The 27,092-nt window shown below is 33.5% G+C and overlaps 1 protein-coding gene across 12 annotated transcripts in view; it reads right to left on the bottom strand.

Moving 5' to 3' along the window:
* Window positions 1–7,269: 7,269 nt before the first annotated feature.
* Window positions 7,270–27,092, bottom strand: part of CNOT2 (CCR4-NOT transcription complex, subunit 2) — a 133,855-nt gene continuing 114,032 nt past the window's right edge. For 11 of the 12 annotated variants that reach the window (XM_014539583.1, XM_005866110.2, XM_014539593.1 and 8 more), the window contains 9 exons: window positions 24,891–25,016; window positions 22,988–23,112; window positions 21,935–22,055; window positions 21,682–21,838; window positions 18,987–19,048; window positions 18,848–18,897; window positions 16,758–16,858; window positions 15,245–15,389; window positions 7,270–8,415 (listed from right to left, as the gene is read on the bottom strand). In XM_014539583.1, the coding sequence (XP_014395069.1) occupies window positions 8,329–8,415; window positions 15,245–15,389; window positions 16,758–16,858; window positions 18,848–18,897; window positions 18,987–19,048; window positions 21,682–21,838; window positions 21,935–22,055; window positions 22,988–23,112; window positions 24,891–25,016 (974 nt within the window). In that variant the 3' untranslated portion in view covers window positions 7,270–8,328. Of the gene's footprint in view, window positions 8,416–9,090; window positions 9,133–15,244; window positions 15,390–16,757; window positions 16,859–18,847; window positions 18,898–18,986; window positions 19,049–21,681; window positions 21,839–21,934; window positions 22,056–22,987; window positions 23,113–24,890; window positions 25,017–27,092 lie in introns of those variants that run through there. The other variant, XM_014539581.1, reaches the window with a different exon arrangement.

The raw sequence follows: 27,092 nt of genomic DNA, 5'->3' as shown, positions 1-27,092 counted from the left end.
CATCAAGGAGGCAGCCTATCAATGATTCTCTCATTGATGTTTCTATCTCTCTCCCCCTCTCCCTTCCTCTCTGAAATCAATAAAAATCTATTTTAAAACACCAGGTCTAATTTTCATTCAGAAAAGGGATATAGCTTGTTTTATGTTAGAAGAATATTAACAATTTAGGTAGTAAATTACCTAAAACAGTCAAAATAAAAAATCAAACATGTCTCTTAAGAGGGGATATATTTAAGAGCTCAAATTTTAAGACAGACCATTTTTCATGCAACTGTTACATATGCTAATTAAAACATCTTAAAAATAAGTGTTCAGAATGTAACAGATTTAAAGGTACTTCCAAACATTCTGGCTGCCCCAAATCCTAGTTTTTATGTAGAAAATGAAACTATTTATGTCACTCCCACATGTAATCTTTTCTGAGCTGTATATATATTTTTATAAGTTTATATTGATTTTAGCGAGAGGAAGAAAGAGGGAGAAACATCGATCAGTTGCCTCCTGTATGCGCCCCAACCGGGGACTGAACCCATAACTTGGGCATGTGCTCTGACCGCAAATCGAACCAGAGACTGTTTAGTGCACAGGACGATGCTCAACCCATCGAGCCACACCAGCCATGGCTGAACTTTATATTTTTGAAGAATAATCAGTACTTTAATTTTTCATTATACATTATTATTTTTTAAATATATTTTGATTTTTTACAGAGAGGAAGGGAGAGGGATAGAGAGTTAGAAACATCGATGAGAGAGAAACATCGATCAGCTGCCTCTTGCACACTCCCCATTGGGGATGTGCCTGCAACCAAGGTACATGCCCTTGAATGGGATCGAACCTGGTACCCTTGAGTCCGCAGGCCGACGCTCTATCCACTGAGCCAAACTGGTCAGGGCTATACATGATTATTAATAAGGCTGATCCTAAGAAGAATCAAGCAAATGCAGCCATTTGTTGACATCATACCACTCTTGAAATTTGATGCATTTCTTCCAAAATGTTTAAAGATCTCCCATGTGTTACTAAAATTATCTTCAGTATATATTAGAGTTTAGCCTGGGAGAAAAACATCATTTGTTACAAGTTTTAAAAATTAAATTATGTGCCCTAGTCAGTTCGGCTCAGTGGATAGGGCCTTGGCCTGCGGACTGAAGGGGCCCGGGTTCGATTCTGATCAAGGGCACATGTCTGGGCTGCGGGCTTGATCCCCAGTAGGGGGTGTGCGGGAGGCAGCCAATCAATGATTCTTTCTCATCATTGATGTTTCTATCTCTTTCTCCCTCTCCCTTCCTCTCTGAAATCAATAAAAATATATATTTTTTAAAAATTAAATTATATGGTCAAAACATTACTTAGGTCCTGTTCTCACCTGGCAGCTGAGTGTTCTGGCAACAGCCGTGGCAGGAAAAACATATACTTTAGACTCCAGGTCCAACGCTGGCTCTCCACCAACTAGCTTCAAAACCTTGAAATAATTATATAATCTCTCTGAGCTTCAGTATATTATTTTATGTAACAGGGATAACAACCTATTTCACAGAATTTTAATAAAGATTCACTAATGTCAACAACAAAAATGTTACTTAGGCTAAATACAAATTCATATTATCTGAACATTTACATCCCAGGATATGCTTATGAAAATTAGAAACCAGCTCTGATTCACAGTGGAAAATTCTGTTTTCCTCAGCTACTATTCTTAATTATTATTGTTTAAAGGAACCACTTTGGCATAAATAGGTTCAGTTTTATTTCCCCTTCTAACAAAAAAAGGTCAAAAACATATTTGTGATGTGGTAGATGTGTAGCAGACCTTGAAAATGAAAACTAATAAAATCTCATTAAGAATGAAAAGTTAGTTTTGCCCTTACAGTGGTTCTCAACCTTGGCTGCACATTAGAATCACCTGGGAATCTTTTTAAAATCCTGATTTCTGGGCCTCATCCTCCGGAAATTCTGTTTCTTTGTTATGAATGTTGTGGCCCCACCCCATAACAAAGAAACAGAATTTTTAGAGGATGAGGCCCAGAAATAAGGATTTCAAAAAGATTCCCAGGTGATTCTAATGTGCAGCCAAGGTTGAGAACCACTGCCTTAGATGATAGCTGATTAGCTAAAGTATTTTGGCATGTGTCAAGCAGATATCATATGCTACTGGACCAGCCGTGGGCAAACTACGGCCCGCGGGCCGGATCCGGCCCGTTTGAAATGAATAAAACTAAAAAAAAAAAGACTGTACCTTTTTATGTAATGATGTTTACTTTGAATTTATATTACTGCACAGAAACACTCCATCCATGCTTTTGTTCCAGCCCTCCGGTCCAGTTTAAGAACCCATTGTGGCCCTCGAGTCAAAAAGTTTGCCCACCCCTGTACTGGACTATGCAAAAATTTGGGTTTTCAACAGGAAATTATGACAATGAAGACTATTATTGTGAATTTTATGAAGAAGTCACTCAAATGATTAAGGGAAAACTATGGCAAACATCTGAAAAGGATTACCTTTTTAAACTGAACAATGAATTCTTATAATGAAATACATCATTAAAATCTTGTCAGGTCATAGTATTTATACAACAGGATGACTAGATTTAAAAAAACTTTCAGTTGATGTACACAGAATTGATAGTACACATAGTTGCCGTTAGCAGTTTTTATGCACACAAACTTAAGTGGAAATCTAACATCTAGCATAACTATCCCCAGGGAATAGCTAAGGTTAAAACAAAAAAAAGCATCTTTGCTCTTTCGTGCTTGGGAATGGATTTAGGTTTTCTCATATTCTGCTCTAGTAAATACTGTTGGAATAATGTGATTTCTGTGCTAGAACATTGGATACAGAAAAAAGTAAATGAATGCCCAATACAGAGGGATGCATTATTCCAAGATTAACTTACTTGGATGTCTTACAGTTTTATTCTAGTTAGTACTTGTACAGTTTAAGTGTTAACTGGTAGTTCACTAACTTCAGAAACTAGTGGTATTTACTTAAGCATGTATTCCTGGCTTCTCTGGACATTTGAAAATCATGATATCTAAACATGAGGCCTAAAACTGGCATTTCTAACGTTCCCCAGGTGATTCTTATGCTCATTAAATTTGAGAATTACCAAACTAGAAGACAACTTTGACTCTCGTTATTTCCTGCAGCTATCTGGATCCAAACTGAGCTTTTTATACATAAACTTTAATGGTCAGCTTCCTTTTTAAATAATAGGATTAATGCTTAATCTAATTTTTGTGGTCATTGTTGTAGCAGAATGCAGGAGCTTGGACAGCAATGCAATGTTTAACTTCAGGCTATACATTTGCCTCAAAACTTATCAAAAACTGTCTCTTGCCCTGGCCGGCTTGGCTCAGTGAATAGAGTGCTGGCCTTCGGACTGAAAGGTCCTGGGTTCGATTCTGGTCAAGGGCACATGCCCAGGTTTCGGGCTCAATCCCCAGTGTGAGGCGTGCAGGAGGCAGCCGATCAATGATTCTCTCTCATCATTGATGTTTCTCTCTCTCCCTCTCTGAAATCAATAAAAATATAAAAACAAAAAACAAAACAAAAAAACCTTGTCTCTTCCCTCCTTTGAATGAAGAATAAATTAAACTGGTGAATATACACATATACATATACTTCAGTATTTGTTGTGCTTTACTAATGTTTCATGCTTTTATTCCTAAAGATTAAGGGGTGGGGCGTGGGGAAGGTGAATCAAGTTGCCTTTGTAACTTTTTTTGATTAAATTTCTTTCCAAAGGTATAGCAATAAATTTAAGTAAACCTTATCTATGACTCACATAAGAGCACATTTTAACTAGGCCAATGCTTTAAGAATATACTTTTTAGACCTGATCCTAACATATTCCTCAGCTTCAGATCAAGAAAAGGGTCTCAACTTCTTTCATAATTGAAAGGAGCCTGGGCTGGTGTGACTCAGAGGTTGAGCATTGTCCTATGAACCAGGTCACAGTTAGATTCCAGGTCAAGGCACATACCAGGGTTGCAGGCTCAATCCCCATTAGGGGGCGTGCAGGAGGCAGCCAATCAGTGATTCTCTCATTATTAATGTTTCTCTCTCTCCTCCCTTCCTCTCTGAAATCAATAAAAATATATTTTTAAAAAACTGAAAGAAGGCCTAGACGTTATCCATCCAACTTTTTATTCAAAATGGTAGCCCTCTTACCGGAGATTTCTGAGTCATCCACTTTCTGCATGAATATTTTTGCTGTTGGAACCCTCATTTCATAAAGCAGTGAGTACTGTGGGAGAGCACCTTAACATAGAACCAAAATCTGTCTCACTCTGCTTCCTCCACCTGCTGGTTTGAATCTTATCCTCCTAAATCCTCTCCATATTTGAGGACAGCTGTCATATCTCCCTTAGTTGTCTCCTTTCCCTGGTGTACACCTTATCAGTTCTAAGATGTATATTCTTTCCATGTGTGGCATCTGTGAAATTGGTATGCCTTTTGTAACTGGTGGCTTGTCATAGTTTCAGCTACTTCTTCCTTGGTACAAAAATAATGATGTACCTTACAATTGTTGGCACATAGGTTTGTTGAAATACAGTAATTATTCCACTTCAACACTTTTTCAATAAATGATAGAAACATTCAAGATTATTCCATTTAACTCCTTACCTTACCTTATATACAGAACATTTTCCTTCCAGTCTCCCTGGTTATGTTCTATGATGTTGAATCCAATGCGTTATAAAGCAACTACTTTCAAAATTTTAATGACCTCAGTTACGTTTTAATATTGCACTGAAACCTTATTGGTTCTGCTCTTCATCCACACAAATGAATTCATCTTTCTGCGACAGCTCTTGAATTTGAAACTTGCAGACATCATGTTTACAAAGTTTATTCTCTGATGCTAAACATTCCTACTTCCTGTTTGTTTTTGTATATTTTGAATGTAATTTAAAATGGGGATACTAAAACCTGCCTCATGATACCATGCTGACGACAGGGTACAAGAAGCATGCAAAAACACTTAGTATACTGATTTGCAACTAGAAGTCATGCCACATAGTGTTCTGCCTTCCCGTCATGGCAGCTCTTAAAATACAGCAGACTTCCTACCTTCTGAGCACTATACTTTTCCTAAGGCAGCTGAAGATTAGTATTTGGACAATAGACTCAAAATTTACATTGGTCTACATATGAACCACTACTTAAAAAATTAAAAATTGATTTCAGAGAGGAAGGGGGAGAGATAGAAAGCAGCATCAATGATGAGAGAATCCTTGATAGGCTGCCTCCCACACACCCCCTACTGGGGATTGAGCCGAAACCCAGGCATGTGCTCTTGACTTGAATTGAACCCAGAACCCTTCGGTCCGTAAGCCAACGCTCTATCCACTGAGCCAAACCGGCTAGGGCAGTGGTAGGCAAACTCATTAGTCAACAGAGCCAAATATCAACAGTACGATTGAAATTTCTTTTGAGAGCCACATTTTTTAAATTTAAACTATATAGGTAGGTACATTGTTATTAACTTAATTAGGGTACTCCTAAGCTGGCCTTTGCTAAAAACGTCCTCAATCTGATTGAGGTATGTTCGCTGAGGTTGACCCCTTCCAACTCTCCCATCCACACTCGTCTTGTATACTTGTTTCATCTATCTCAGCCGTGGGCAAACTACGGCCCGCGGGGCGGGGCCCGCCCCGTTTGAATGGAAAAAAAAAAAAAAAAAAAAAAAAAAAAATTTGTTAAATTGAAGGAAAACTATGTGCTCAGTGAAAAATCCCTGAAAATTAAATTTTTTCCATATAACGTATCACCACTAGAACCCTAAAATATGTATTTTAAACTAAATAACCGAAAGGGCTTTTCTTTGTAAACAGCTTGTGGTTCCATGAAGCCAATTATAGTAAAAGCAAAAAAATTATTTAACATAATGTACACATTTATGTCTCTAGTTATATAGGGAAAAATTAATAAAATCTAAACCTGAGAGAAAATGTGAAATAACTAGTTTAGGTCAACTTCTGCACATGTAAAACCACAAATTATAAAACCAAGGAATATAGAAGTGTGTTGTATTAAAGACTTCATATAGAATTTTAAAACTTGGATCTTAAGTCAAGAGCATGGTAATTTCTGATATTAACAAGTTATAAAAAGTTGGTTTACATACAAGCATTTTGCATTTTGATGATTCAGGGTGGAAGAACTCAGGAAATTGAAAAAGTGTGCACTTTACTTTGTATATGGCAAGTAAGACAACAAACCACTTGATATGAGCTATTTTGCTCTTCTGAGTCATTCACACAATACCAATCATGATTATGGTGACGCTTTATGTTGTTATGTTTGTATCATAAGAATAGATACCCTTCTACTTTTTCGTTTTACCTTTCATGTTTTTGTAGGAAGTTACATTTAACAGTAAATTATTATGAAAAAATGTGTATTTTAAAAAGAAATTGATTTGTAGGATTTGACACTGGTTTATGTCAAATATGGTGTGTGTTCTGTGAAGATTTTTTTCACAACAATAAAATTATATAAGTGCCATCTTTCCTATGAAGAGATGCTTTGGTTAAATCTGAAAGATTAAAAAAATCCTGTTATTTTTATATCAGCTTCATATCTCAAAATACATAGAAAGAGATAAATCTTGCCATTTTATAATCCTGACACAGAAATGTCATGTTTCATTTTCAAAAATGATTTGGTAAATGTCAAACTTTCACTCTTCATAGAAAAATAGGTTAAAAAGGAAAATTCACAGATCAATACTCACTGCCTCCCTTTTACTATCTTTAGTTCTGCTTTCATAGCTTTAGTCTTCAGGCATTTTTAAATACAGTATTTAAGTTTAGATGGAAAAGAACCCATCAACTTGTAACTGTGAAATATCCAAGCCAGCACACTGGAGGTGAAGTCTGTCCTGCCACTGCTTTTGGCTTCCCTTAATCTGAGTATTACTTCTTAATGATAAATATCAAAGGTCTAGCGAGAAATTTCTTACAAGTTTCATGCAAAAGAAAAGCATTTTGATTGGGTCCCAAGAATGATCAGGAAGTTTTATTTCTAATAGTTTTCTCTGTTTTGAACTTGGTTAATACTAAAAATGTCTACATTTTAACCTACCAGTGAAATGGTGATGGCTTCAGTAAACGACTTGTCAAAAACTGAAAGAAAACTACATTTTAAATTGTTTAGTTACACCCTTCAATTTGATATTTGTAAACCCTTAGTTTTTTTATCTTCTATTTTTCATGCTGAAGAAATAATTTCACAATTTCAAATCAAAGTCAACACTGCAGTGAGGAGAGCTTTTCTACTTTATTACAAAGAGAAGAAGCCTTTATGTGGTCAGAAAATACAAGATTGATCTTTTTTTCTCTTCCTATGAAATGCTGCTGTTCAAACAGCCAGAGTGAATTGTCTCAGTTCACTTCTTTAAGTCCCATCACATTCACTTGGGTATGGATGTCCTTGGCTGCTGAAAATCTGGCCCTTTAGTGCACAGGGCGACAAAGTCCCCTGACCAGCAGTTCCAGAATGTCCCATTTTCATATATTGCATCCATGCACACCTCCTAAAAATGAGGTACAGCAGGGCAAACATTTTCCAAAATAGATGTCATATATATAATATATACACATTCGTACATACATACCTTTATTCATGTGATGTCCAAAAATTTAAAAAAAATGTACACATTTATTACAAAATCGTAACAAAGACTGGACAGTGTTTTGCTCATTCTGGAAAGATGAAGCTCAGTAATAACACAACCCTGGAAACCATCCAGAGATTGTGGCAATCTCTTTCTTCTAAACAGTCAGATATTCTTGCGTTAAGCTTGGCGAAACTGCCTTTCAAAAACAAAAGGGGAAGTAAAATGAAGGAAGCAGACCTTGCTCATCTTTCCAAATGAAATACGAGAAGGATCTTCACATAAAAATGCACAAACATTTGTTATTTTATTACCAATAGTGCTACAATGAACAATGCAAATTTTGTGGTCTAATTTTGTTGAGTCTTTTGTGGGTTTTCTTTTTTACATTTTAGAAACTAAACGGTAAACTTCTGTCAGTGTACTTGCTTGTCTTTATAGACCCAAGTCTGTCTGCTGGCAAAAAAAGAAAATAAATGAAAAAAATTCAGACCCTGCTCGAACTAGAGAAAAACAAATTACAAATTTAGTTGTTGGGCAGCACATAATTAGTAAGGCAGGACCTCAAATGGTGACCCTTTGCGTAAGCCAATTGCCAAATCCTCAAGGAATTAAAACCAGGGTGCCTGAGCCACATCAGTTCTGCAGTTATGTTGAGTATTGTGCTGAGACAGCCATACCCCAAGAAAAGGGAAGTCTTTTTTTAGAAGGCTTGCTGAGCAGGGTTGTAGTTGAAGGTGGATGGCAGGTGAGGCCGTTCTTCTAATTTGTCATATTCCAAATGGAACTCCTACAAAACCAAATTTAAGAATTTAGTTGATTTCCTCTCCCTTTGTCCTCCAAGTTTTGTGAAAACATATTTTACTATATTAACAAAATACCTACATCTATGAGAACGTTCACAGACACAGATATACCAACTAACTTTTCTCTTAGGTAAAATATAGCTTGAATGAAAATAATATGCTGTCATTTCTATCTGATAAATAAAATAGAGACTTCCTGCATAAAAGTCAGACTTCTCATGAACATCTATCTTATGACACAAATTCTATGCTTTTTTTCCCCTCAAAAATAAAAACTTGACAGGGTACTTACTATATCACTAATAAAAAACACAGAAAATTAGAGAATATAGGGTGTCCCCAAAAATGTATAACACACTTTGAATAGATTATAAAGTCAGTGTTTATTAACATACAGTTCATTTTCAAAATTTAAAAGAATCTACAGAAAGGAATAATTTTCTTTTTCAACGCCAGTTTTCAAACTGATGACCGTTCTGGTCCAGGCACTGCTGATAATATGAAGCAATGGAATCGCAAACATCAAGAATCATTTCGTTCGGTATTTTGTGCACCCTCGATTCGTCGACTGCTGTTGGTTTTGTACCATAAACTTTATCTTTTATGTATCCCCATAAAAAGAAGTATAATGCCACTTTAGGATAAATTTTCTTTGTTCAAAACTTAGTATGGCTTCACCCATTATTTCAAATCAGTTAAACCTGAAAAGGAGTGAAAATTAAGTGAGTTATCAGCTGTTAAAGTGTGTATACATTTTTGGGACATGCTATATTTAAAAGTAAAGCCTCATTCAATGAAATATAAAACCTAAAAATTTATTTTTCATGAAAAAACTTTAGAAATAGTTTACCAATTTGTCTTATAAAAAAAGCATACAAAGTTATTCTAACATTTAAATTTCAGGAAAAACAATGAACTTAAAACTCACACATCTCTAGACTTCCCATTTCACAAAAGCAAACCCCTGAAAAGATGTAACTGCTACCCAAAACTAGACAGTGGCTGATGTAGGCACATTTGAAAGCAAACTGCATAGCCTATTCCAATTAAACTTTCAAAATACTACATTATCTTCATGAGTTTTAAAATTTAAAAATGTTGAAGCCATTGTTTTCATACTTAACCAAGATCAATGAGATGCAGAATATAATTTTTTATCCTATCCTATATAATAAAAGCCTAATATGCTAAATGTCCGGTTGACGGTTCAACCAATCAAAGCGTAATATGCTAATGATATGCTAAGGCTGCTCAACCGCTCGCTATGACATGCATTGACCACCAGGAGGCAGATGCTCTGACTAGTAGGTTAGCTTGCTGGTGGGGTCCGGCCGATTGGGACTGAGCGAGAAAGGCTGGACATGTCCTGGAGCCCTCCCACGGTCCCTCCCCGGCTGGCCAACCTCCCGCGTCTCTCCCGGCCCCAATCATGCACCAGGCTTCTAGTATTAATATAAAAATCATACTTTTGCAAATCCAAAGAGCAAGAGGTTCTAAAATCATTAATTCTACAAGTAAATTCATTTAGCACAAACTATCTCAGTCGATCACATTTTAAAAATTATTTAATATGATATATTATGATTAAAGAAAGCCAGCAAGTAATGTTAGTACTATGGGTTACTATATTTTACCTTATCTGTTTTGTTTTGTATTGATTTCAATAATGAGTATTTCCACTATTAAATTAAGGGGGAAATTTCACTCTTAAATTAAAATGAAAACCTATGTCATGATTAAATTTTGAGATACAAAACCAAGTATTTAAAATTTAAGGATATTACATTAACAATTACAGAAAGAGCAAGTATAACTTGCTGAAAGTCTAATGTGTGTCAAAATAGGGCTAGAGTTGATTTTATTCTAATCTTTATAACTGTAGATATCATCTTCATTTTGCACCTGAGGAACATGGGGCTCACAAGTAACTTGCCCAAGCCATACAAGTATCAGGTTTAGGATTAGAATCCAGATCCGTGTAATACCATGACTTTTCCAGCATAAAACATTATTTTTAATATTCTTAGCCGAAGATCCAAAATAGAATCACTTCATTACACCATATATCCATAAATAATGTTGAAAAACTTCAGTCCACTGACAAATATTTATAAAGAAGGCACCCAGGGATGACTTTAATCTAAAAAGGTTCACTTTATAGGGTTTGTAGAGTAACAAAAGCACAGTGGTTATATGCTTATCAGTAAAAACTAGCAATATCAGAATTACCATCACAATCACCACAGCTCTCCCTAATACACTGTATAAGCACAACTCTCTTTTCACCTGGCTAGGCTTTAAAAGAATTTATTGTCTGGCTTTAAGATGCATACCCAGTTAGTAAAGAAAGTATCTTTTTGATCTATCATTCTAAATTATGTGTAGTTATAGGGTAAAAAGTCTAGTTGTAACTGTGACAAATCATACATCTCATGACCTAAGTTATAAAATTTAAAATTCTGTTCCATTTTCCTGTCTTTGTCATTGCACACTGGTGAATTCTATTGTTAAAATTTATAACTAGAGTGATTTAATCAATGCACATATATTTTCCCTATATCTTTAAAAAAGAGATCAGTTTAAATCTAGGGAACATAAATATTTTAATACTAGAGGCCCGGTGCACAAGATTTGTGGACTTGAGGGGGGGGGGGGGCCAGCCAGGCCTGCGCCCTCTTGCAGTCTGGGAGCCCTTGGGGGATGTCCAACTGCGGGCTTAGGTCTGCTCCCCGCTCCCCAGGGGGAGCAGGCTTAAGCTGGCAGTTGGACATCCTTAGTGCTGCCGCAGAGGAGGGAGAGGCTCCTGCCACTGCCACTGTGCTTGCCAGCCGTCAGCCTGGCTTCTGGGCTTCTGGCTGAGCAGCACTCTCCCTGTGGGAGTGCAATGACCACCAGGGGGCAGCTCCTGCGTTGAGCGCTTGCCTCCTGGTGGTCAGTGCGCGTCATAGCAACCAGTCTTTCCGCCCTTTAGTCGATTTGCATATTACCCTTTTATTATGATAATTAAGAGACTCACAAAGACCTTTATATCAGATTTAGAAATTAAATAGGTCACACTTTTGTGTTCTATTTTTAAAATCTTATTTTTGTTTTCTCTATACTTTCATTGTTAAAATATGCAAAGCTTACTATATACTGGTATCCCTAACTTTGATTGTTGATTACATCTCTTTTACATGTTTATGCTATATGCACACACATAACACATATGTACACCTCTACCTCTGTATAATCTGTAGGGGCAAGAAGGATGTCTTCTTTTGTATACAACTACCTACTGTCTAGAATAGTGCCAGGGCCCTAGCAGGAATGTAACTAATGGCTGATGAATTAATAAACACAGTTTTCTTCATTTCTTTTAGAAACAGAACACTTAACTATTAAAGTATTCAAAGATTAGGTATTAGAAGATCTATGTATGTATTTGCTTTAATGGAAAAAAATTTTTAGATTACAGTTTAATGATTTTAAAGGCTAGAAAGAGTTCTAGATACTTTTAAAAAATAACTTCTATTGTCTTCATTTTTCTATTAATAAAATTAGGTTACATATTCTCAAAAGGTTACTATGAAGCAGAATTGGAACACATGCACTGGATTCAGATGTCAAGTAAAATTGTTATTACTGATCAAATTTCACAGAAAAACATAGACTGCAGGAATGTTTTCTAAAATCCTCAGAAATGTCAGCTTTTTCTTAACTTTGATAAGTCCTCATTAAATTTTAGGAAGGAAGTAACAAACTATCTTAAGTACAGTTATATTAGAAATACTTTTTATTTTGAAAAAAGCACATTCCTAATTACAGTATAAAAAGTACTAAAATGTACAAGTGAAGTTAATGAAAATAAAAAAAATAAAAAAACCCACCCTTATTTATATCAGGCTATGATATGATAAAAATCCTAAGCATTAAAAATCCTATTCAATGTTGGACTCAAATGGTAAAGTTAGGCCGAAAAAATTCTTAAGTTTGTAAGTTTAGTATGAGAAAGCTACTGATAACAGGGCAGCCTCCAGCATCTAAAATTTCTCTGTGGATGAAATTATTTTTCAAATTTTACTCATTAAGAGTAAAATAACTACTATCCAAATTACCACTATTTTAAATTAGTGGGATAGTGAGTAATTCCACATAAGACAGACTACCTAGTCTGCTGACAAGTCAAGATTATCTAAAAGGGGAGAATAAGCAAAGGCAGCATCAACATTTTTATGTACATAAATTATTGACATATAAGACATTTTTAAAATAAATAACGGGCCACATCCTAGAACTCAGAGTCAGAATTTTTAGGGATAAGAAGTACTTCTGATTTAAATAATCTCCCTTACTTAACATTACAATTCTTAATTTCCCTAAAAATATTAAGTGGTTTCCAAAAGAGAAAGGAAGAACCTCATATACAAGATATTCTGGATGGAGACCTGATTATGGTCGAATCAGGCCAATACTTTTCATGATACCATGGTAACATCAAGTTATTAGTTATAATACTAATTCTCAGTGTAGGCTTCTTACAATGAGTTGAAACTATTTAATGCATGTTCTTTAACTGTAAATAGTAAGCCACACCTACTTTACAGATGAGGACTTTGAAATTAACTTGGGACCTGGCATTTTAATGGAGTTTGTGTAGTATAATGAAATCTGTTAATGAATATAACTATGAATGAAATTAATTCCTAATCCAGTTTCTAGAAAAATACTGAAAACAACCTAAAAAAACAGAAGTCATAGCAAAAGTTTATTCTATGAATACAATACAACTTGGTTTAAGTTTATGTACCTGTATTTTAATACAACCAAAAGAAATTTGATAAAAACCAAAATTCCACTTGCTTTCATTACTATGAAAATAATTTTGTTAAAGAATATCAGTACAAGTGGCCAGCAAATTACTTCAAGAGAGACTTCTTAGGGAAAAGTTTAGTGATTATTTCCCAATTTTTATTTTCCTACGGCACTGCTAAAAATTTTAAAGGAAAAAGTTAAGAAAACCCAACAATACAAGAGAGATAAAATTGAGTAAAATTATTTTGTGCGCGTGCGTGTACACACACACTCACAAACAAAATATTCTTTAAAATGACATTTCTCTGACTACGGATTTCCTTTTGTGAGATAATAAGAGGTCCTATTAATGTTTAATAGGGGCCCTATTAAATTGTTTCTGAATATTTAACTTTATGGGGAGAACTTAGTTCTATAAGAAACAAGTACTTTTCATATAACTTGATTTTCTTCACATATACTGAATTGAAATGTATCTAAAATTATATATCTATCTACTTCACACATCCACCCCTTTTTTGCATATCCTAAATTTGGAATAATTTACAAGCAAAAGCCTCAAATTGAATGGAAAAAACTTCAGTTATTTCCTAATAGAATTTTTCATCTTCCAAAGAGACCTTTTCTCTCCTATAGAATCAACTAACAGAGTTTCTCAAAGTATGGCTCCAGACACGGACCAGCGTCATCATTGGCATCACTTGGGAACTTGTTAGAAATAAAAATTCTCAGGTTCCATCTACAAACTCACTAAGTCAGAAACAATGGCGGTATGGCCAAGCAATCTGTGTAAAGGTCTCCAGGTAATTTTGATGTAAGCTAAAATTTGAGGACCATTGACCTAACCTAATAACAATCAATTATCATTTTTCCATCTTTGGGAAAAAAGTAATAAGCTGTAATAACAATGATTGAAACAGCAGCAACAAACTACCACAACTACTCTCATATATAAATACTCAATATTTGCCAAGCACTACATTTAGTGTAAATGTGTTTGTGTGTAATCTCATTTAAAGTTCATGAAAATCTAGAGGCAAGTATTTTGATTTAAAAGGAAACTTGCACAAGGTGAAAGCATAAATAGCAGAAACAGGAGTTAAATTTAAATCCATGACAACAAAGACTATGGCTTTCTATTACACTATCACTCCTTAAAGAACAGGTAATATACACAATGTCTTATGTACTATTTGTAATGAATATAATTATTTTAACATAACTGAAAAGTTAGAACATAGATCTACTTTTGAAATCAAGATATGCATAATAAGTAGAATGGTTAAAATAACTCAAATACAGTCTATAGTGGTATATGGACTTGGTCTGAGAAATAATGACATTTATCATTGAGAAAACACCTAAAAATAGTAATTTTTTAAAAATTTAATCCCTTGTATTTTTCAAGTTTTATATGAAATCTTGTAATGTAAAACGTTTTTCGTGATAAATATTTGGTAAGCACTTTACATTGTTTTCTTAAAATGTTTTACCTTTTTATCAGTTTAGTAAAGCTGACTCAAAAGAAAGAAAAAAAAGCCCAAACTAACAACTAAAAAATCATCCAATGAACTGTCTTCTGTTTCAAAACTCTAAACTCTTTTCTTTAATGTGTGCAACTGTTTTAAAAACCCTGTATCTGTTTATATATACCGGTTTATGGGAAATCTCAGACCTGCTTAATAAAAAGCAACAATAATATAATACATGACTGGCATTGCACAAGAGTATCTTTATTTTACAACTTAGTAGAAACAAAAATATTTAAAATGTCACCAAGGCTTTCGAAAAGTTACAAAATTTCTTACCAAGTTCAATCATTTTTCTAACTATGAGTGATATGAACTGTTTCTGCATACTCTCCTAGAGTTAAATAAATCAAGCTGAGGAGGTAGAGACAAAAGACCAAATATCTGGCACATTACTAAAATGAATGCATTGGTACATATAAACAGACAAGAGAGGTCACTTCTTTTTTAAATCTAGATTTATACATTTACACATGAACAAAATATATACCTTAGCTACTTTCCTCCAGTTAAGACAGTCAAAGAAGTAATATGTTCCCCTCTCATATGTATTGGTTTTCATTGTTGGCTCCATGCCTGGTGCCCTGGTAATCCATACTCGTTCTTCTTTGTGGTATCTCCAATCACGGTTAAAACTTCAATTTTTAAGAGAAAAAGACAATTAATATTTTCCTGTGGCTCATATTTTTAAAACTTTTCTCAGAAAATTATTACACATAAAATATATAAATAAGAATGCTTCTTTGTCCTTTTATTGTTATTATGTACAACCCTAGTGAAATAAATGCAGAAAAATAATTTCTTAATTTTTCCAAAACCCACATCTTTACTTAACTGAAGAAACTTTTAATGAAAACAAAACAAGATCTTAAAAACGTTATGAGTGATGTGGTAAAATCTTAGGCAGACCAAATAAAGAACGATTGTGTTCCAGAAACTTCACTTTTTTGCTCTTCTTAATATTCAATAGAAATAGAAATATCTATTAAAACAAACAAAAATGCCAACTACTTGAATTATTTTGTATGGAACTAAATACAATGTCTATTTGAATTAACTATTTAAATTCATACAAAACCTCCACGTAAACAAATATCTTCCTATCCATACCAGGAGGTAATTTTTAGATATATGATATGAGACAAAACAGCCAGTGATGGATGGATGAATGAATTTATTTACTTATAACTTAAAAGGAACGGTTATCAATTCCTATCTTACAAAAAATGTGAAAAGAACATGAGAAAAAAACAAATTCTCAGCTGAGAAATAAAAAACAATTTATTATCAACACAGTAAGTTTTACAGTTAATATCTAATCAAAGCCATTTGTAGAAATATTATAAGAAATGTTATAAAATACTTAAATCTGTAAAAATGTCTCCTAATCATAACATCAGAATTTTTTAGTAACTCACTGTATAGTAATCATGATTAGAATGACTAATATGTTACCAACTGTACATGAGAAACAACACACTTTTTATTTGTACGACATCAGGTAAAAACAGAAATGCTCAGAAAAAAACATATCCGTGGACCAACTTCTTAACAGTAATTTAAGTTGGACTTTATCTTATCAATATTCAAAACACACAAGATATATGTACAGTGAGTTGCCCACATAATATTTAATAGATGTTTATTGAATGATGAAATTCACTGTCACTAACACATGTGGTTCCATAAGGAGTCAGATGAACCACAGTTATGAACCATATCTTATAAAAATTAGATTCACCAAATCCATGATCCAAGTTGATTCTGTCTTCAGGCTTCTTACAAACTTAGGGTTAAGTTTAAAATTCTTTTTATGTACACAGTGATTATGACGCCATAGTAATCTATTTTACTAAATGTAAAAATAAATTTCTTGGAGAAATATTTTTACTTTAAAAACAAAAGACAAAAACTACAGCCATCATAATTTTTTTAAAAAGCAGCTTTTAGAATAAACAAGATCCACTATAATACAAAAATGTTTAAAAATATTTTGAACATACAGCTCTACTGCAGCTAGAAGTTGTAATACGTCTCCTCCATTCATGTAATAGAGATAGAAGAGAAGGTCTTCTCCATATCGGCCAAGTTTTATTGCGGCCAGCTAGAAAAGAGAAATAAATTATTCTCAAATGTAAAACAAGTCTGAAAATCCTAACATATAACTGCTACCACTAAAGTAAAAACAGAAATAGAAACTCTTCTCTTTATAGCAGATAATTGCTATTACATGATTACACAAGTAGCTATAATTCTAAAGGAGAGTTTCATCATTTAGGGTAGTTTATTATTTAAGTGACTAAAGTTATTTAACAATTACTTCTGGTACATCTATTTTATGTACTAATAGGAAAAGAGCTAAATAAAAACTTCCAATTGAGTTCAAATGCTGAATGTCTTACTTAAGGGATTTATCAGTTATCCAATGTGGGAGTAATAGTGAAACATTGTGCTCGGAGATTCAGAACTTATATTCAAGATCTAATTCCATTACTTACTAATATACCATTTCAAGTAATTTAATGTCTTTAAACTTCAATTATAAAATGTAGAAAATGAAATCTTACAAGGGTTACTAAGAATGAAAATGAAATTAACTAAGTGACTGTATGTGAACAAGCCTTGTATGCCCGATAGACTCACAGGAAATGTTATTGAATCTACATTTGACAATGACTCAACCACAAATCAGTTGGTTAAGTATATTTAGCAAATCATGGATGTTAAGTACAAAAATAATGACGAGATTGCTTTTTTTTGATTAAATGAATGTATGACTGCTTTACATGTCCCTCTAGAAAGCAGAGACAAACTGTCTACCAAACTATAAAATGTGAGTTCAATAGTTTCAAATTCTCACATTAATATAAATCTTAAATGCTCACCAAAACAAAAATACTTTTATCTTTTTACTTAATCCTGTATCTAAATATTTACTTAACTGCTACACATTCTCTGAATGTAATTTTTCTCTCCATTCATATTATCCCCATTCAGGTAGCAGTCCCAAATGTGTCAAATCATCCTAAGTTAGTAAATTGGCATTGAGAAATGGTCTCGATCCTTTAGGTATTGGGAGCAAAAGAGTCCTACAGTGGAGGTGGCAGCAAGTCACACAATCCAAAAATAGAAAAAGATATCTATCTCCATCTCATACTTATCTTCCACCTAACTCAAGAATTAAGACATAGTGAGAAATATATCTCTTTACTTGCCTGTCCACAACATCAATATCGATTTGGCTTACACAACTACATGGTACAGATGCAGAACACTGTCATTTACATTAGCCACTTATACACATAGGAATAACACAAATATGTAATTTTAATATATTATATCCTTTCACAAGGCCAAAATCCAGACACTATTTCTAACAAAAACTCTTAGTTCTTTTCCCTAAAGTAAGTGTTTACCACTTTCTTTATTTCTTTGACCAGGGAAAAAAGAAAAAAAAAAGATTAAAGCTGCAATCTGTTAACAGTTATTTTATAACTAGAATTTTAGGTAATTCAAAAATAGAAAAAAAAATTACAGAAAAAAGCCAAAAGTCATAAGTAGTTTTTAAATATATAATTCTATTAAAAACACTGTATATGTACTATAAGAAAATCTCTCTAACCGATAAAGATATAAAATCTAAAAAAAGATTTTATATATACACAGATTGGCAAAAGTAGGTTTACAGTTGCATTGTAATATTCTTGAGTTAATAAAGCTACTGTAATAATCATAACCTGTATGTCTTCTTCCGTATGAACATCAGAAGGAATTTATTACATATTTCAAGTTAGTTTATTCCCATCAACTACGGTTATGGTTGTACACTATTACTGATAACTATAAAGCAGTATTTTATCAGTCCTAAAAGTGTTTTGTTGAAAAATATTAAAAAAAATGTAATCCAGAACCTCATCAACATTAAGATTACAAACCAAAGTAGGAATAAAATTGCTACATATAGCTGAATAAACATGTGAAATCATACCTGAGACCATTGCTAATTATTTCCAAGTATTATGCTATCTGAACTGAAAAACAGTGCCTGAGTACTTATAAATTCATGCTGAGTAGAATAATAAACTACACTCACCTTATCCCTAATGTGAATGTTCGTTAAGTACTCAGATGGAACATGGAAGTCTAGATAATAAAATAAAAAAAGCCTTATTAACTGATTCTCAGTTATAAATATATTTTTTAAAGGTCTTAACACAAATACAATCTCCTACCTATGTCTTGAGGTCGACAAGGTGAAGATGCCCAGGGTGATGCAAATTTGGGGTAGAGATTTCTGAATAAAGGAGGGGAAAAAAAAACACTCTGAAGTCCAGGGTAGAAAAAAAGATTTCTAATTTTAGTTCAGGATATCAGGAAAAACAATAACTTCAAAAACATTAACTTTTTATTTCTAATTTCCTTTCTTGGGTTTACTATGACTTATATACAGCAGGAAACTGAAACCAGGTTTTATATATACAGGGGTTGGCAAAAGTAGATTTACAGTTGCATTGTGACATTCTTTTGAGTCAATAAAGCTATTGTAATAATCATAACCTGCATGCCTTTTTCCTTATGAACAACTGTACATATAGATATCTATGCCTATGCTTAGAATTCATTAATACCATGACCCAAGTAAAATTACTTTCTCATTTTTATGGTCAAAAAAAAGAAAGAAAATCAGTAATTATTAAAAGCAAAAGTTCAAATTCATCAAATATTTATTGAATGCTTATTATATGCCTGGAACCATTACAGGTGCTTGAAAGACATCAACAAACAAAGCAAAGCTCACTGACAAAATGAAACTTACTTTTTGGTTCAGGATGGTGGATTGGAGGGAGGCAGATAAAAACTATTTACATAATAAATAATATTCCCCATTAGTGGAGGGGCAGAGAGAGGAGATTAGTTATATAATTAAATATAGGTATCAGGTTAGGTATCATTTAAAAGGTCAGATATGAACAAAGACTTGAAGAATGTAAGGAATTAACCATTATTTATCTGCTAAAGACTATCCTAGTCTGAGGAAACTGCTAGAACCACTAAGGCAGAGATGTAACTGACATGTCTGAGGTACAGCAAGAAGGCCAGTGAAGCTGGGACAGAGTGAACAAAGGGAGAAGCTATTGGAGAGAGACAGAAATCAGGCCTATAGATATTAGAAGGCCTGTAAATATTTTGGGTTTTTAATCGTAATGAAACTATAAATCCTTAATGGGTATATAACAGAGGATTAACTTATTCAAAAAGAATTGTCCTGGCTGCTGTGTAAAGAAGAGATTATGAGGGGCAAAGGAAGGAGAATAACCAGTGATTAGCTAATGGAGTAATCCAGGCAAGAGGGGATGGTGATTCAAAAGAGGAAGGTAGCAGTTAAACTAGTGAGAAGCAATACAGCAGCGCTTCTACTATGTATGTCAAATGTTGCTCACAGGTCAAAAAAGGATAAGTTCCTGAAAGTGACCAATGAATTTATTAATATACTGGTCATTTGATGACCTTGACAAGAATAGTTTTAGTGTAGCAGGAATAAAATATTAACAGAGAATAGAAGACAAATGGGATTTACAGAGATGGCTCTTTTGAAGAATTTTACTTCAAAGGAGAATATAAAAATGGGGGGCATTAGACCAAGAAGTCCTTTTAATATGAAAGTAATAACATATTTGTATGCCAACAGAAACAACCCAACAAAGTACAAAAAATTAGAAAAGAATGGATCAATTACAACAAGGGTCCTCAAACTTTTTAAACAGGGGGCCAGTTCACTGTCCCTCAGACCGTTGGAGGGCCGGACTATAGTTTAAAAAAAAACTATGAACAAATTCCTATGCACACTGCACATATCTTATTTTGAAGTAAAAAAACAAAACGGGAACAAATACAATATTTGTATTTGCATGTGGCCCGCGGGCCGTAGTGTGAGGACCCCTGAACTACAACAACAGTGTGCAAGATAAGGGGAGTGCAGATGGTAGTAAATAGTTAGATTTGGTTGGAGGACTATGCTGACATTCTCTTCTGATTGCTTCCATCTTTCTTAAAAAAGTAGAAATAAAAAAAAAAAAACAAGGCCATCACCTGAGAGTAAGGACAGGGGTTTGAATAGGCAAAAATAAAATAGTTGCATAGGAGACCAAAAGAATAAATGGACTAGGCATGCCAGTTATGATTATGGTTGGCAGAATTAAGGTCCTACTTTTCCCGTTCCTGGATGTATATCTACAATGAAACCAGGCAGTGAAGTTGTAAGTTTCTCTCCCACCAGGCTCAGTAGCACAGGTCAAAAATAGAATAGGCGGAGATATAACCAGGGTTATAGTTTTTTGCCACGCAAGTATGACAAAGCAGGAGAGGGGCAGAGCAGTCAAGAGTATATGTAGAAGAGCAGTATGACTGACCACAGAGTTTAACTGGGTAAGAAGGAAGCGAGTTCACTGCAGGGAAAGAGAGAGAGAGATGTTTTGGAACAACAAAAAGGTAAAAGAATCGATTGAAGGTCCCAATAGAGTCAAATGATTACAGGAGCCAACACTACAGGGAGAGAGATAGAAGATAAGAAGTGGCATGGGAGCACAGACTTAAAATTACAGAGAAACTAAAGTTACTAGTAATGGCAAGCTCAAAAGGATGACAAAAGAGGCGAGCAGGTGAGGTATAGTAGAGGGGTAAGATTTCTGGAGGAGAGAAATTCAAGGAGCCGAGATGTCAGGATTTAGAAAGATCATATATGTGTTTAAACGGCCAAATTATAAGAGGAGTAATATTGTGAAATGACCGAGATACAGGAGCTAATATGAAAGGGAATGACCCATGATTCAACAGATAACAGTAACAATTAGTGGCAGCAGGTGATATAATTTGATGATATGCAGGGAGATCTTACGTACAAATGTGGAAGGAAAGAAAAAAACTTACTCAGGAGAGTTCAGATTGAGGCCTAATGTTGTCAAGTCACTTCCTAATGCAAGATGTACCATTCCTGGGTCTGTCTCTGCTGCCCTGATAAATGTTAACAGGCCAATCATTCCAAATTGGTCCGTCACCATCCCTTGAGGAATGTTAGTAACCCGACCTGAATAAGAAGAACATAGTCATTTTTATCTTTGCTGAAAAAGTAAAAGAAAAAAAGATTTCTATAATACCACTGACATATTTTATGGAGTCCCACCATCAGGTAACACCTGGATCCCTTTTTTCTGCTGGTTATTATTTTGTGTTGTTGAACTTTTATCTCCAGGGAATTTGGGTCCATCTGTACTTGAAGTTGTCTTGCCAGATGTATTCAAATTCTAACATGAAAAAAAATTTAAACGTAACATTAATTTTTGTTAAATATAAAAATTTCAAATTCACATTTCTATTCATTCTTTATTATATTTAATTTGGTAGTAGTTACCTGTGTTCCAAGTTCTACATTAAATTTTTCTGTTTCTACAACTATCCCATAGTATTCAAATAAATCCTGTATTATACACACTTGAACATTTAAAGGACAAGGAATATATGAAACATATTCTTACTTATCTCAGATTTTCAGTCACAGACAAAATATATTAACTATCATCTCAGGACTTCATGCTTCGGGATACACTTGAAATTACAACTCTTCAATACTTTCATTTAGAAGAGAAACTAAATACTTAAATATCACCATAAAAACCTCCAAGATAAGTCAGAACATACGCACTTTTAAAATTCGTATTTATTTTAATTCTTACCCAATAGTCTTCTTTATCAAAATTTTAATATACAAACTCCCATCACACAAAAAAAGCTATTTTCAGTGAAATGTGGAAGAAATAAACATGTTCGTTAAGTCAGAAAGAGGAAGCTGAGTTGGCTGAATCAACACAGGAATAAAAATGTGTATAAAGATTCTTCAAGGAGAAAACTTACTCAAGAAAAACACAGCTCCTTAGAAGGCTATAATATCAAACTTCATGGGATCCAGCTGACAGGGACTACAATAAAAGTCTAAATTAACTCTGAGAAGTTCAACAGAAATTGCAAACCTATATGAAATAGGAAAAAAATAGGCTATCTTCTAAGTTATAAAGAGTTTCCACATTCTTCAGAAGTTAGATTATTACGAATATTCAAGATAAACAATTTTGTAATAGTATTTAGTAAGTCCTTAATATAGTCTATAAAACTGTTAATATAAGAGAAATCTGAAGGGAAAACACTACATCACTGACATACATAATTCTCAGTTACTTACAGATTTACTGTCATCATTACTTGATGTTGGATCTTTATAGCTGGAACCAGGTAATGCTGGAAAGTCTTCGTTGTGTATTGAGAAGTCCTGGGATTGCTCATTTGCTGGTTTTGTTACCATTCCAACTATGTAATGAAAATAATCCAGAGAATTGCAATTGATATTTATGATATTTTTCTAAAAATTATAAAAAGTTAACTTTCCTCATAATATACCAAAAATATTTTTATTTTGCTCTGAAAGCATACTTCAAAAAAATTAGTATTCAGATAACAATAAAGAACTACATTTTTATATATTGATTAATAACTCAATATACAAAATAATGCAAGGGAAATAAGTGTTTAAGACATAATTTGATATTGATAATAATCATTAATTTGTTTGTTTAAAAGCTTGCTTTATTTAAATATTTGACTAGCTATTATAAATACCAGTTGTCAAATACAAATGAACAAAATAAATTTTAAGAGAACATGTCAGTATTCTACTTGAAAGTGACTTACAGAGTGAGCAAATTGCAATCAATTATTAAACAACTCCGTATTATTTCAGATTTTCTTGGACTCCATGTAATAGATGTAAAACATGCAAGAACTGGGAAGTAATCCTCCCACTATACTTGGCATTAGTCAGGCCCTTATTGGAGACAATATCCAGTTTGGGGCGCCACAGTTCAAGAACGATATGGAGAAACTAGAGTTGGTCCAAGGAGAGCAACGGGAATGACTAAAGGGATGAAAAAGTGGACCTATGAGGAAAGGTTAAAAACATTAGAGTCTGAACTGAGAATCAAGTAGCTAGGTACTCAACTTCCAGATCATTTTTTGTTATTTTTGGAAGACTGATTTGGAAACTTCAGAATATGAACAATGTTTTTCCCATCTTCATATATTATTCATATTCATATTCTGAAAGGCATGGAAATCCTTCTAGGTTGAAAATGGGGAAAAAACAGTTGTAAGAGTGATGAACTGATCCCTCTAAGTTCATTGTTTTCTGCTACTGGTCTCTATTAGGTTCTGCCAAAAAGAAACAATATGTGCAAAGAATAAAAAGAATACGGCTACATTGCAGCTACATAATTTTCATGTCTAAATTGTTACTGCACATGTTTCTACAACTGTCCTATAATATACAAATAAATCCTGTATTATATACATTTGAACATTTAAAGGTCAAGGAATATAGGGAAAATATTTAGCACCCCTATTCTTTTCATTTAGCATCTATAAGACAAATTTCTTATTAGAGACAGTAAAATGGGATATTTTAATGGTGACGGAGAGTCTACATAAACTATACATGACCCATGAGCTGTGGTTCTCAACAGGAGGCAATTTTTTCTCCTACACATTTGTCAATTATGGAGACATCTGTGGTTGTCACAATGGGGGAAGGGTGAGAGGTAAGAGGTGATACTGGCATCCAGCAGGCAGAGGCCAGGGATGTTGCTAAATATCCTATAATGTACAAGACAGCCCCTCATTTACAAGGTATTATCTGACCCAAATGTCAATAGTGTGGAGGTTAAAAAACTCGCTTAGAAAAAAATATTTACTGTATGGTCAGTCATTATTAATCACTAATAATGCATTCTTTTTATAAATGTGTGACGAATTAATAAAAGGCAGATCACAAAATCATTAAGGTGTATCAATGCAGAACTGCCAGAAGAAAATAACTTCTGAATACCAATGAGGACTTCCTTTCGGTGTTTCTGTACAAACTAAGTTTTCCCATTTAACTTTGCTATGATGGTATTCTGGAAGGAAAATGCACTTTGGGTATATCAACTCCAATAAATAATACTACTCTGATAAGAAAACATACCAGTACCAGTATGTGTATATGTATGTGCAATGGAAACTTTCCATTGGCCATCATTAAAAAGCTTATTTACCATAAGGAGCTCTTCCAGCCAAGGGGTTTATTAATGGAGTTGGGTTACCACTTCCTTCCCTTCTGTTTCGGTCTGCTAATGCTGGAAAATCTGAAAGGTCCAATCCTGTCACATTTTCACTTCCATCTAAATAAGAAGAAGGAACACCAGTTATTGATTCAACCAACATTTTAAAGATATTATTAGAGGCCAACCATAATATAATTTGAAATGACAGTGCCTTCTTCCTATATAATGCACAGCACTGTACTAGGTATATGCAGGTGCACAATAAATATTCATGGATTGATTTCATGGACAAAAGAATTTCATAGACAATTCAGCAAAGCAAAATATAACTATCATAATAAAAATTTTAAATCTTAGAGACTTAAGGTAAAGAATAAAGAATAAGGTAGTACAGTGTATTTCCCCAGTGAAAGATGATACTCTAAAGTTATAGCTTTTTAGCTAGCAAGAGAGAGATTATTGTGATATAACTGCTCTTTTCATTATATCCAAAAGCAGAGCTTATATCTGAAATGCTTGGAGCTTCAATTATATACAAGTGTGAGAATAACAGTGCCTCCTGCAATGGCCAGAATCATATCTGAAGGGAGGCAGTGGAAACAGAAACCGTAAGGACTTCTTTCCTGTGATCTATTGGTCTCATCACAGATATATATGCATGTGTGTGAGGGCATGTGTGTTTTGATTTGGGGAAATAAGCAGGGTAGCATAACTAGGGTATAAGTAGGGTTCCCATGTCTGCTGAATGCTTAGGAAGCATGGGAATATGATATAAAGACCAAAAGTTTTTTACCTATTACACAGTAGGCGCTCAATAAATATATGTTAAATAAACTTTATTTTTGTTCAGTTTAAATTTTTATAAACTCAGCTTGCTTCCTTTTAAAAATTAAAATTTAACCCAACATTTATACTTTGCCTATTTTAATCATCCCCTTGTTTTCTTAACTTCTATTATTCTATAATTCTTACAATCTTGTATTCCTAATTTTTAAAGAATTTAATTTCTACCTTAGTTTTAGCCTGCAATATAGCTTTTTTTTTCACCTAGCGTTTTATGACCATTCTCACTTTATTTTACCTTCTTTCCTGTTAATTTTAATTTTTCTCCAAGTTTCGTAATTAGAAAATCTCAGGAAAAAAACACTTTTATCTCAAGATAATTGCTAATAGAAAAAATACACTCTCTTAACATTCCAAGTTAGGTGGCAATTTAAAATTATGAAGGGTAAAAGATAAAATCATTCATACCCATTGATTTTTTTAAAAATTGAAGTTGATGAATTTTAAGTTTTAATAAGATACTATATGAATAAAATATAAATTAATAATTTATACAGTTTCAATCTATACAGTAATCTCTTTTCAATTATTTGATTACAAATTAACTATATATTAATTTTTAATACACATATTCAGGTCCTCTAGATGAAATTAAATTGCCATGTTATTTGAGAATAGTTTTTACTTAACATAGTTAATTAACCCCCAAATTTATATTTTTAGGGATTTAGTAACAAGTTTCCTATCATGAAATATTCTTAGTTAAAACAACTTTAAAAATAATTCTAAAATTTATAGACATATATAAAACCATAACTCAGAATATAAGATGGCATTGTCAGACAGTTACTTTATGGTACATTTAAAATGTTTCTGCCTTAAACTATGAGATGCAGCTTAATTTCAGAGATATTAAAAAAATGTACATTTTAGAAATAATGGGATGTGGTACTTCGTATTATTTTAACATCTTAAACACAAATTGTTAACTTTTAAATGCTAAAACTTGGAATTTTAAAGTCTCATTTGTTCAACCCATGCTGCTAAAGAGATAACTTTAAAAATCAAAGTCCATAGCCACAGATGACATTTCATTACTAAATCTTCTCTCAAGCTTCAACATATGCTCCATTTAACTGATCATTCTTTCACCTTCTACTTTTACATTCATTTCTCTCTCAACAATCATAGTTATTTTGGCTCCTATAACCATAACAACATCCTTTATTTCCTTTCTCAGGAGGCAAGAGTGGAAGAGGGTGAAACCTGTAGCAGAATAGCAACAAAGCCTCCTATTTGGTCTGAAGCAGATGCTAAAAGAAATAAATCAACAGACTGCAAGAATTCTTTACTGTCAATATCAGAGTTGGTTTTCCATGTAATTAATTTTGAATTTTACACATAAAATTT

The sequence above is a fragment of the Myotis brandtii genome, unplaced genomic scaffold, assembly GCF_000412655.1.
Source record: "Myotis brandtii unplaced genomic scaffold, ASM41265v1 scaffold2204, whole genome shotgun sequence".
Lineage (NCBI taxonomy): Eukaryota > Metazoa > Chordata > Mammalia > Chiroptera > Vespertilionidae > Myotis > Myotis brandtii.
This window is presented reverse-complemented; position numbering and strand designations above follow the sequence as displayed.